The 12,656-nt window shown below is 47.2% G+C and overlaps 1 protein-coding gene across 1 annotated transcript in view; it reads right to left on the bottom strand.

The window, feature by feature from the left end:
* EBF1 (EBF transcription factor 1) overlaps window positions 1–12,656 on the bottom strand; it is a 389,084-nt gene that overhangs the window by 5,830 nt on the left and 370,598 nt on the right. The window contains 4 exon segments of the mRNA XM_047728952.1: window positions 5,675–5,869; window positions 9,696–9,875; window positions 10,530–10,707; window positions 11,691–11,756. Coding sequence (XP_047584908.1) covers window positions 5,675–5,869; window positions 9,696–9,875; window positions 10,530–10,707; window positions 11,691–11,756 — 619 coding nt within the window.

Consider the following 12,656-nt stretch of genomic DNA (forward strand, 5'->3'; position numbering starts at 1 on the left):
CTTGCAGGAGAAGATGGAGAGGTGAATTTTTTAAAATACAAAAGAGCCCAGTTTATACATCCTAGCAAATGATTAAAATTAAAAACCAGCTGACAGACATAACTGGGGGTACCCGGGGGGTAGTTTTGGTCTGCTCACACTTTCCTACCTTGGCTTTGTTGGCCCTCAGACTTCTCTTAGAGTCTAATGGAAACCATGGGATCTCATTTGTACCTACACCCCAAACTCCACATATTAAATCGGGGTCACAGCTCCTTAAGTCTCATCTGCGACTTCCTAAACTCTAGACGCAGAACACTTAGTGATAAATAAATTTTAGGAAAAGAATTCTGTTTGCAGACTCTGAGTTGCTCTACCTCTAAAGAGGCCTTTTTATAAAGTAATCGCCCTGCATGATTGTAGGGAAGCTCCTGGGTTTTTAGGAGCTGTTTTTCTTGTATCTGTGCTGCAATCCTCAAGATTACTTATGTGGGTGAGAGGGATGGGTGTCTGGGGCTTGGAATGTTCCAGAAATGCTGCTGGCACACTGACTTGCCCAAGTGGGGGCCATGAAGATTTCCATGAGGACACAACACTCTCAAAGAGCAACACATGCCAAACATCACAAGACATCATAAGACCGAGGTGGCTCCGCCATTTTCCCTGGCAGCTGGGGGATTACGTTCTCTGACAGGAGGTCAGAAAACTATTGGTTCAAAAGGCCATGCATTTGGCATTATGGTTTTCACGTTTTGATAAGAACAAAGACAAAATGAAAAGTTTTGCAGAGCTGGGAGAGTTTGGAATGAGAGGGTGGAATGTGGTCTTCCTCAAACCACCATATGTGTATGAACTATGAGCTAATCGGGAACAGAATGGGGCGGGGGTGGGGGGAGAGATCTTGCACAAATTGAGCATGTGCACAGAGAAAAGACAACTCCACGAGATCACCGCTGCACTACATGATATCAAGAGTCGGGTGGAGCCAGCCAGCCTGAGCTCCAACAAGGTGAGAAAAAAACAAACAAACAAACAAACAAAACAGTGTGTGGGTACAGTTTCTGTGAAATCACTCTGGTCTTTTGTTTTTAATTTTTCATTGCAGGGACTGTCCAGGACATGGTTAGAGTTTAAAATCACTACACTGTGGGGGAGTCCAATGGCATGCTGACAGCCTCCTTGGGGCTGCTTCTCTCTTGATTAATGAAGTCCTCTGAGGCCTGAAATTGCATAGAATCCATGCTCTAGGGGGCATAAGCCTTTGGAGAAGGGGGAGGACATCTCCAGGACAATGGCTGGGCAGAGTGGGTCACTCAAGTCTTTGACCTATGAAAATAGACACACCTGGGGAGTCAGCATCAGGGTTTATTAATGACTTTACCTAGATGGAAATGGAAGAAGATGTCTCTGCATTTTCTTTTTAAATCCAAAATATGGCCACATTTTCGAAAGTTTTTCATAGGATGTTAATTGGTCTTAACATTCAGAAAAGGGTTCTCTGGGCGAATAAATTTAGAGAACTCAATGGAATACTCATTTTTTTGTTTAACTGCAGGATGTCTGTCTCAGAGCTTTTAATAAAAAAAAATTTCTCAGCCATGTGGTAATTTGTGCAAGGTTTTGGGAGAGAAAGCCGGTTGGGACCACAGGAGAAACTGTGCATTATAATACACCTGGAAAGAATGGAATTTATGACTTCCACATAAGGACCTCCTCACTGAACTTCATCCCCGCTCCTTGGCCTCCATGCCCCAGGATGCCAAATGGCTTGCTGGTTACTGCACGTTACTCTGTGGCTCCCATCATCTTCAAATCCTCTGCTTCCAACGCCCTCTCTCCCCATCTCTCTGTGCCTGAATCCCCCTTGCCCTTCATCCGAGGTCCAGCTCGATGGCAACCTTCTCCATAAGGCTGTTCTGAGTTCTCCCTGAACTTTCCCTCCTCTGAACTTCCACAGGTGGGTGCCCAGCCTCTCCCAGACAGATCTGTTTGCTTTACTGTGGTGCTGTGTTTCCTTTAACACAGCAAAGATTTGAAGGCCAGGATTTTGAAGTCCACCAGGGCCTGACCCAGTGACTTCACGACAGTATGACCATAGAGCACAGGGGCTTACACAGTATCAGTCCGCCAGGTTTTAACCCCAGGCTCTCCCAGTTTGCTAGCTGTGTAACCCTGGGTGAGCCACCTTAGCTCGAAGGCTCAGTATCTACATCTATAGAATGGGGACAGCAAGCAGCCTACATTAAGGGTGGTTGGGAATGAGATGATGCAGAAGCCTGGCTGGGAACAAGCCCTCCTGTGTGAGTAGCTGTGACCACTGTCATCACCATCATGTGAGACTGCAATGGGGTGTTCGTTGGGGAATAAATGTACATGCAATCACTAGAGGAGGCCAAGATGGGGCCCCTGGGGTAAAAGGTCTTTAAGGAGCTGGCTAAAAAGACCCAGAGTGATGTACTATCAGTAGAAGGGCAGCTGGAGGTACACAGGTCTTTAAAACCCTCAAACAGTCTAAACGCGTCACCTCTGATCTTATTTATACAAGCCATTTGCTTAACCAACTCTTCCTCTGTCACTTGCCCTGTCTTAATGGTCCCAGTTCTGAACTAGGTGGGTCAAAACGAAACCACTATAACAATGAGACGTAGAAGGAGGAGGTCCCCTAACACCCCACCATTCTATAAACCTCCCATGTCCTTTCTCCACAGACAAGCAGAATGTAGAAGACTAATGATGAGGTCATTCTTTAGCTGCAGGTCTAGGAGCCCCTTGTCCCAATGTCCCTTTCTTCAGGGGGACCCCAAGGTCTCAGGTAGGAGCCCCCCAGAAGCAATTGTATAGTGTACTCCGGGCAGCAGGGATGGTGTACAGAGGGCCACGGGGAAATCCTAGGTGTGTGGGCCCTGCCTGGTGAGAGTGGCAGGAAGATGGACAGGACAGCTTCAAGGAAAATGGTGTCAGTTAATTCGACTTCAATTTCTCTATTCACACCTCCTCCCCTGCCACCCCTCCATAGCCGTTTGGTACATGATGGTACTAGAAAAACAAAAACCAGCAGAAAGACTTTCCTGGACACATGCTCAAACAGAAGGTAAGGGCAATGTCATCCACGACAGCAAATCTAGCACAAAGCGTGTCCCTGAATTTCACCTGGCACCCTCCCCACTGTGCAGCCGTGTGTGAGAGATGTGATGGAGAGATGGTGATCCGGCTGCTAAGCAGAATATGGGGGAACAGCCTCTGTACTTTTGGAACCTGTGCAGACTTGGGTTAGAAATGCCCTGGGTGACAAATGAACAAATTTTGCATGAGTCCCTGTCTTGAAGCCATTTCATTATTACTTAAGAGCACCCGCGCACACACACACTCATGCACGTGCGCACACACATACGCACACACACACACCCCACCTGATGCTCTCTAAACCCAGGACATTCTACTGTCTGGGCTGAGTCCCTGTTTTCAGTCCCTTCCTGCTCTCTCCTTGGTGCACATGCAGGCAGAGACACGGGGCCTCGCAGAAGGGCTGCCCGCTTAAGTCGTCACAGGCCGGGGATCCAGCTGTGGACCTCCCAAGAGCTGCGGGCCTTTGCTTCTCAAGCCCCACCTCTCAGCTGCTGATTCCAAAGCCCTTTCTATCTTATTTTGATATGAAATCTGTGTCTTAACGAGGGTTGTGACAGGCAGTTCAAGAATGGCAGATTTCCGTTTCCATAGGTTTTATGCTTATTTAAACCCATTATAAGTCGGATTCACTTAAGCATTATATCCTGAGTAGGCCAGCCAGAGGCGTATTGAAGGTGACAAAGCATTATTTTCAGCTGAAAATGACTGAGATGTGTATGAATGGGTGGCTCCCCTGTGTGGCGGTGGGCGTGACCCTTTGTGAGGATTGTTGCCTGAAATGCAGCTCAGATTATCTTCCTCTGCCCTTTGAGATGGCTTTCCCAATGCTGTTCAAGGGAGGGCCACCAGCATATTATTCCGGGCATGACTTTGGCTGTGCTGGCCAGATTTGCCAGCAGGTTTCTGAAGAATGTTTAGCTGAACCTGTGTGGAGTCAGAAAGTCAGAGTGATTAGGAGCTCAGGTTCTGGAATCATGCAGTTTGGGTTCGATTTTGGCTCTATCAGTACTAGCTGTGTGACCCTGAGCAAACTGGGCCTGAATTTACCCATCTCTATAAAGGGAATGCTACTGACTTCATAGGGTCTTTGGAAGAATTAATGTAAGATTATAGCAAGTAAAGCGTCCAGTCAGAGTACATGTGTGCTCTGTGTAAATAACATAAATAACACACATATATAACATACAATACATGACACACATATACATAAGAGACAGGGCTGAGCCATGCCAGGTGGGTATGCCGGACTCCTGACCCCTCCCGTGGCTGACCTCCATCAGTGAGGGTGGCATGACGACCTCTGTGGGAAGGCACCGTGGGGAGCCGTGTAGGCTAGGGGCTTGGGGCACAGACCCTGTGGGGTTTACATTCATCTTCCCCATTTAGGGGCAATGCCTATAGGCAGGTATTTCCTCTCCTTGCGCTTCAGCGTTATCATCTGTACAATGGAGAGCATAACATCCTCGTATTTCATCAGGAGGTGGTGGGAATTAAATACGAGATAACATGCTCAGTGCTGAGCACAGAGCCTGACACACGGTTCAGGGCTAAATAAATTGTAGCTGATTATTCTATTGATCTTATTTCCCTGCTAGCTGCCTTGGGAATCCTGGGTGCATCTTTTTTACCCCCTCTGAGTAATACAGTGCTTGGGAGATGGAAGGAGGAGATGAAGTTTTGAGCCTGAGTTTGAAGCCAGCTTCGGCCACACGGTACTGCCGGAAGTCAAACAATTTCATAACCTCCCTGACCTTGAGTTTTCTCATCTGTAAAGTAGGGGCTTTGAAAGCCTAGAGCACACAGTCTTGCTGTGAGAGATGAATGAGCTTGTGCAGGTCAACAGTGCTAGCACACGAGAAAAATTTGAGATGCAGTAGCCCTGTTTTAAAAGGGTGGGGTTCTTTTTCCTCAATGAGTAGAGAGGTCACCTCAATTCTTGGTGACTCTTATTTTCCATACTCCATGATGGGGACCAAAATGGGACAATTTTAACATCAACCAGAATACTCTAGTAACCATCTGGGGTTTCTGGTTCCCAGCCATCAGTCTTGGGGCCTTTGGTCTACTACACTCTAACCTCAGGGTTCTGGTCAGACCATGGGTCACCCACTCCCCATAATCAGCCCCACACACGTTCACTCTGACACAGGCAACAGGAAGGGAAGGTTGAGTGACCTACTTCAGGAGAAGGCCAGTCCTGGGAGAGACCCTGCAGTGGAGAACTTGCTAGAGTCCACAAAAGACTGGTCTGATTATGGCGACCACAGGGAATGGAAGAGGAGAAAAGAGAAATGATGATATTAGTAGGTGGAAATAGTATTCTTAAGCAAATCCTGGGCCTGAGCAGAATTGCTGGAGTTGGGAAGAGGACAGCTCAGACAACTCCAGCAGAGAAGGGGTGTGTGGGGCCAGGGGCCAGGGCCAATGAGAGTGAACACAGAGGAATAAACAAAAGGAAGGCAGAAAGAAGCAGGCCAGCCTGAGGCTGATCCCTTGCACCAGTGACGTATCTGCCTCAGGCCCTGGGAGGGTGAAGTCAGGGCATCCTATTGGCTTGGGTGGGGCTTACCTTGCAGGCTGTTCCCATTGGTGCTGGTGCAGGTGGGAGGCGGGGATGTCTGGGGTCTGACGACTGGCGCAAAAGCACTCTTCTGTTTCACCGCAGAGACCATGTTGGCTGGTGAGAAGGAGAAGATGCCCGAGGAACTGCTGCAGTTGGAGGGGAGGCTTGTGGAGGAGGCCATGGTGGGGCTGGATGGCACGACTGGGTGGGGCAATGGGAAAGGAGAAATCAGCATCTCTCCTGGTGTGCTGAGATGAGGCAGCTCAGCTCTGCCCTTCACCCAGCCACCCTGCTCGGGCCACCCTGCCAGCACGAGCCTTCCCTAAGCTCTTGGAATCTCATCTGCTTTCATCACTTGGTACTCAGCACCAGCTACCTTTTGTTGGTGGTGATCTTCTATGTCTTCTACATGCCGGGCAATGTGCAAGGCCCTGGCGCTCCCAGGCCATGGAACAAAAGTGCTCTTATAAGGGATAAGGTAGCACAAAATAATGACAAAGGCATTGTTGTTGAGCAGGACATGAGCATGGCCAGCTCTGCAGAGGCAGGGAAGAGGACTAAGGAAGTCTTCATGGGGGAGGTGTCAAAGGAAGCATTCCAGATGGGGTCTAAAAGGGTCTAAGGTTCTAGCAAAGATGCTGGGAATATAAGGCACAGGAGGAGGCCAGCCTGAGACACTGTGGTCAGTGATGGGATGAGAGGTGTGAGGAAGAAGGGTAGGTTGAAGGGAATGCCAGGATTCCAACTTAAAGCACTGGCAGATGGCAGTGTGTATGTGTCCCTGTTCTGCCCGTGAAGCTATGAGTTCCTGAAGGATACAACTGTGCCTGAATGCTTCACATACACAGATCTAGGTAGGGAGGAGGCCAGGTGGATAGACAGACTGCCACAGGCAATATTTGCAGATAACTCAGAACTACAAGCCAAAGTTCCAAACTCTCTATCCCCTGCATGGAGCTGCACATGAATGTTTGTGAATTAATGAGCAGTAGGACAGGAGCTTTGTGTAAAGGCTCACAGAGTAGTAGTAGTGGATTATCAATGTATGTGGATTATCAATGACGGGGGAATTTTGGCAATTCATGGAGGGGGAGAACCTAGTTGCTTGGAGACATGAGTTTTGTGACTGCACGTTCTCTACTGACCATGGTCCCTTCAACCTGGCCATTCCTATTTTGTTAGTTGCTAATAATCTCATAGTTGCTTCAGGAGACAGAGCTTTCACACACAGTGAGTCCTCTCCACTCAAGACCAGTATTTTCATACACTCACCTTCTATTTCCTCCATTTCCTCGGGAAACGTATGGATCCTGCCCAGAAATTTTCAAGCATTCTATTTAAATTCTAAGTCCTTCCTGCCACTGGATTATTTTTCCCATGATGTAATAAACATTACATGTTGCTTTATCATTCCCAGGAATCTTCATGTCTTTTTCATCTTATGTCACTGTCAAAGCGACCTCAAGTGGGGACCTATTACATCCTTTTTACACCTGAGCAAGCTGAGCAAAGTGAGACTCAGAAATAGTTCAGTGACCTGCCCGCCCGAGGTCCAGAGCCAGAATGTGGTGAAGCTAGGAACCAGAACCAAATCCAGTGTCTTCTCCACTACACTCCCCTGCAAAAGAAACCAATTACCAGGGGAAGAGGCCCCCTTCCCATGAGCCACTGGGGTCTAGACTGCTGGGGAGGGGGCTGGCTTCCCTCGGCCTCCTGGCTGTGGAAAGAGGGAAGTGGGGAATGAGTCTGGGCGGCAGCTGCCATCAGGGGGAAATGACCCCGTGGAATCGGCGCTCAGCACTAACACAATCCAAAGGCGCTGGATGCTTGACGGAGCAGAACCCCAGGCCGCCATCCTCAGAGTTTTCACAAACATATTCTACACGGTACTTTTTCTTTTAATGAGGCCAGCATTTTTATACATCTCTTAGGATTTGTAAATGTGAAAATACGCTCAATAATAACACCCATTTAAATTGCAAAACTCCTGCACTGGAGGTTTGATTTTTAAATATTCGTAGACTTGAAATCCTGCTGGTTCACTGAGGAAGGCAATTAATCTCGTTGGCAAATGCGATCATTATGTGTATTTAGAGGTGGGGAGTTTGAGGGGGGTGGTTAGCAGAGGAAAGGGTGAAATATAGTCAAACAGCTCCATTTGTTATAACATTATTAGTTATCAGCCACCACACCACAAAGTGTGTTCACCAGCACAATGTCTTATTTTATTTTTTATTCTGTTCAGAATTTTTCAACATGAGTGGTTTATGAATAATTAAATATTATGGAGGCAAAAATTCAAATCAGCTGGGCTTTGTGTTTATTGTTTTATTTGCATTTATGCAGATAAAACCGTCCCATCTGAGAGCCTATTTGAGAATTTAATACTATATTTGTGAGCACTGAGGAAATCAATTAATGGAAATTAAATGTTGGAAGTTTCACAGTCTGACAGATGCAATCTCAGGCTGAAGTTGCTGGGCGTCTGCACGGGCTTGCGAAGACAGCAATCCCAGCCCCTAAATTGAATTGCTACCATATAGCAATTAGTTTATTGATTTAATTAAGAATGCCACCTTTTAATTTTCAGGTCATGATGGAAACATTTTCTGATTGAGTAGATGGCAGAACACTGAAATGATAGATCTATGAGAAACAATCTTTCAATGAATCAAAATCCTGAAACAGGTTCCAGCGGGCAGACGTGATGTATGCAGATTATTTGGGGGAATTCTAAACATTCAAAAAGCTGCTGATTCTGAACAGATAAAGTGGAAATATAAAATTTAGCACACACTGAGCGTTAAAAATTCACCAAGAAAGTAAAAGGCCCTAAGTGTTACTTTCAGAAATAACCTCTCTCTCAAAGGCCAAGAATGATCTTTCCTCTTTCAAAAGATTAGAGCACTCCACATTTCCACCATCAGAGACTGCACGGTTTTTAGGTTCTTTTAGCCAAGACTCTTCTTTAAAAAAAAAATCACGAGCGTTCTTTCATTTAACAACACATCTTCTATCATTCCACAGATGTCTAAGAGTTCGGCCTCATTTTATAAAACAGAAGAGTTACCCACACTAAGACAAACTTGGTTATCTATGTACAAATCCTCAGAGGGAAATGGAGAGATTGTAGAGACAAAACCCGGGACATTTTATATGTAAAGATGCCTTTAGATGCAACCTAACCTTCGTACTGAAAATTCTTGAAGCTAAGCTTTTTTAAGGCAAGGACAAGACAACCAAAATACATACATACATACATACATACATACATACATACATACATACATTTTTAAAAATTGTGTATGTGTTTTTTTCATCTTGCCAGAATTTTGGAAAAAATAAAGTTTTTTTGTTGTTGTTTCCTGTTGTTGCTGTTGTTTGTTTCCTAGTACATATCAGGCACAAAGGGGAAAAAATTCCAAGCATTAAAACAACAACAACATCAAAGGAGTCCTTTTCCTAAAGGGAGAGATGTTAAGTCTTAGCTTGTGCGGATGCTGCACTAGCCGCTTCTCTTACCATCCTTCCTTCCGGCATCCTGATGATTAGATTTCCTGACTCCGTCTCTTGTGGATCAGGCATCAGGACAAGCTCATTCCACGCATTATTTTTTCAAAGTCTCACAACAACTGTATGGGGTGGGTGTTAGTTCCCTCCCCATTATACAGATGAGCAAACTGAGGCTTGGAGAGGAGAGAACTTGCAGAAGGCTGCCAGTTGGTAACTGGGAGAAGCTAAGGTCAAACCCATCTCCATTCCAACTTGAAACTTGGGTTCTGGTGATGACATCCTACTGCTGCTTTGGGTTTTAGCCAAGTTCTGACAACAAGGGAGACCTTGGGTTGAGGAAGGTGAGCAGGGGGTGGGGACAGAGATTGCTGTGGGAGACAAATGGCGTCTTTCCTAGCTTCACCTGGGTGGGGGGTCCTCAGACTGAGGAGACCTGCACGGTGGGCCACACCACACGATGCCCAGTTCTTGGAGCACAAGCACACAGAAATGCAGGACACACAGATCTACTCACTGGCATAGGGCGAGTTGGCAGCTGAGCCGTTGAGGAAAGTTGGGGAGCCGCCCAGATTGGACATGGCGGCCGTGCCGTATCCGTTCATGCTCGTGCTGACGGAGTTATAGTTGGTCTGCTGTGGGGTGGTGCTCGGCACGTACCCATGTGGGGACACGCTGCTTGAGTTGCGGGTGAAACCTGAGGGGTGGGGTCAAAGCTGGGCATGAGGGTGACAATCCGGGAGGGCTCGGGGACAGGAAGGTCTCTGGTTCTTGCCCCGTTGCCGCGTCCCAGAGGGAAGGGGCCGGGTGATTCATGGGCGTGGGTTGCTGGCGCTAGCTCTGTGATTAAAACGGGAAGCGAGCAAAACACACATTTCTTAGGAGATCATAAATACTTAGCGGGGCCATGAGAAGTGGCAATGCAGGGCCTATAAATTATCATTTTGGAGCAGAAATAAATCCCGATCTAAGAGATGTACCCTGGAGTTAACAGGTTCCTATTCCCTGGGCGAGGATGATGTGCTTTGGCCCCTCAGAACTTTAATTCCAGCCCTCTTTGCGATCTGTCATTCATGGTTTACGGTGAAAAGTCAAATGGAGAGGAGGCTAAGTGCATGCGTCCTTCCTAGCCTCTGAGAGCACACTGCCGGTCGTGACAGCTATCCCCCCGATTCCACAGCAGTGTCTGATACAAACTAGGAATCCCCCCTTTGGGAAAAGAAAATGTTTTTAAATAAAAACTGTTTTGTGCCAAATAAATGGTGGGGTCTGGGGGCGGGACGGGAGCATGACAAAGCCTGAGGTTGGGAAGGGGCAGGGCCAAGGAGAGGGAGGAGGGCAGGTTGCTGACCCTGGTTGGTAGCCTGCGATGCCTCAGAGACATTCACAGCCAGCTGTCCACTGAAGGAGTTGACGCCCATCATCCCTGCATGGACCGAGGTGTTAGTGAGGGCCGGGAGCTGGCTGTGGTTGCGGGGGACACTGTACAGGGCCTCCGCGATGTCAGCCGCTCTCTTCAGAATAATCTCCTGCAAAGTAAAAGGAATATCCCCTTTAGCTACGCCTAGTCATCCTCCCAGGAAAACCATCCTTTCCAGTGTTTATTATATGCCAGACACGGTGCTCAGGGCGTTAACTTCCACACCTCTCAGCAAACCTGGAGCAAAGCTGGGACAAGTGTCATCATCGATGAGCCCATAGTGCACATGGGGGAACTGAGGCACAGAGAGACGTGAAGCGCTCACACTTAAGGACACTTGCCTGTGTAAGGACACAGCTGGGCTGCATAACCTTGTTTGCCTGACTTCGAAGGGCCACTGTCTTAGCCATCCCTCCACATTGCCTCACAGTGTAGGACAGCGTGGGGTTTCCCTTTGTGGCCAGTAACGCATAGGAACCCCCACCCCTGCCACACACACACACACATGCAGAGGCGGCATCTCCTCTCCCTGCTAAAGTTAAGGCCAGGTTGTAGATGACTCCTTGTTGTCCCTGACTGTTCATGGAACTCTGTCCCCTGGACACTGATTCAAGGGACACAAAAGAAGGAGTGAATGATTGCTCAGACTCCTTGTTTCCAGAGCAATGTGAATCCTATATGGGGACTTGCTCTGTGAATAGAAGCAGACAATTATATTCAGGTCTTATTATGCGTTTTAGGAGAAGAAATTAACCCCCCCTCCCCTTTCCTCCTAAATTTGCTTGAAAACCTGAGAGGAATAAAATAAAACATCAGTAACTCTCTTCCTCAATTATGAAGCACGCTCCCGTGGAAGATCCACTTTAAATGGAGTACCTTTTCTCCTGAGGAAAATGATTCCACAGAAAAGGCTGTAAAAGAGGTACAAAACAGGAGAGAAGCACTGACTGCCTGACATGTTACGTCGGGATGACCCTGAACTCATGTGAGTGGCTTTCATCTTCTTTGCCCTTCCTCGACGCACTGGGGACTCTGCGCTCCTCCACGGGAACGTGGAGGCCCACGCAGGTCCAAGCCCCCGGGGCCACTCACCTGGTTGTTGTGTGGCATTCCATAGAGCGCCTCCACCAGATCCGCGGCCCTTTTGAGGATGACTTCCTGTCAAGAGACAAGCAGATGCAATCTTCCCAGTGACGGCCAGTTGTTCCCTTTCCACAAGATCGCACTCCAGCTCCCTCTGGCCATACTTGGCGAATGCACTGCTTTCAAGGCAGTTAGCTCGGGGAACCCCAGAATGGTGTTAAATCACCAATTTATCCCTGTTCACATACACACTTAATTGAGTCAAAAGGTGAGCATCATTGGTACTGCAAGATAAAATACATCACTCGATAGTCTGCCATGGGCACGATAAAGCACTCATATGTTTATTGCTGAATACAATTGCGAGGTCATTTACTAGATTACTACAATCGATGTCATTCAGTGCATGTTATGAATCCCTAAGATGTGTTTATTTAGTACTTAATTGCTTATTCCAGGAACCATGACCTTATCAGACGGGTCATTTTCGAGGGATTTCCAATCAATCTTTGGCTACTAGAAGCATGTAGCATTAAACTTCTTTTGTTTATCTCCCTTGTGTGGCAGAGTCAGGATATAAGGGAGTGATGGAGTAAACCCACATTTCTGAGGCAATGCGCCGTTTGTCAGAGGCGCTTACAGAAGGAGTCTCCTGCCCCCGGAAGCTCCCTCTGCACCAATATTCATGACTGGCAGAGTCTGTTTCTTTTATAACAATCCTTTGCTATTTCAGGATTGTTTGTCATTTTCCCCATTTGTTCATTCACTCTTATCCTAGATATACACTCCGCTTTTCATTCCAGTTGAAGAAAAACTCCTTCTTTTCATTGAGGTAGGCTTCCGTATTTAGCCTGCATGCTTATTTCTAATAAACAGCCCACTCTACAAAAGTGTGTGTATGGTGGTAATTTTTGTCTTCCACCCAAAGAAGTTGCTCCCTCTTCATTCTGCCCTTCCTGCAGATTAATTTCTACT

This window comes from Lutra lutra, chromosome 5 (assembly GCF_902655055.1).
Source record: "Lutra lutra chromosome 5, mLutLut1.2, whole genome shotgun sequence".
Classification (NCBI taxonomy): Eukaryota; Metazoa; Chordata; class Mammalia; order Carnivora; family Mustelidae; genus Lutra; species Lutra lutra.